This window comes from Acanthisitta chloris, unplaced genomic scaffold (assembly GCF_000695815.1).
Source record: "Acanthisitta chloris isolate BGI_N310 unplaced genomic scaffold, ASM69581v1 scaffold34401, whole genome shotgun sequence".
NCBI lineage: Eukaryota > Metazoa > Chordata > Aves > Passeriformes > Acanthisittidae > Acanthisitta > Acanthisitta chloris.
In genome coordinates, this window is record NW_008657080.1 from 1 (window position 1) to 224 (window position 224).

Consider the following 224-nt stretch of genomic DNA (forward strand, 5'->3'; position numbering starts at 1 on the left):
GCCTCTCCACCATGGGAGCACCCCCTTCCTCATCCCCTACCATGGTCACCCCCAGGGCAGCGTTGGCCACTACTGCCAGGACCAGCTGAACACCCCAATCACCTTTGCTGGCATAGACAATTATGTGCGGGTGCCAGGGATCCCACGGAGGAACCGCCTGGCTGTCAGCTTCCGATTCCGCTCCTGGGACACCACTGGGCTCCTGCTCTACACTGGCTTTTTCG

The 224-nt window shown here is 61.2% G+C and overlaps 1 protein-coding gene across 1 annotated transcript in view; it reads left to right on the top strand.

The window, feature by feature from the left end:
- Positions 1–55: 55 nt before the first annotated feature.
- The window catches only part of LOC103811597 (contactin-associated protein 1-like), a gene marked incomplete at both ends in the record, with an annotated part of 4,351 nt that continues 4,182 nt past the window's right edge, over positions 56–224 (top strand). Inside the window, 2 exon segments of the mRNA XM_009084582.1 lie at positions 56–219; positions 221–224. The exon segment at positions 221–224 is cut by the window's right edge and continues 79 nt beyond it. Of these exon segments, the coding sequence (XP_009082830.1) occupies positions 56–219; positions 221–224 (168 nt within the window).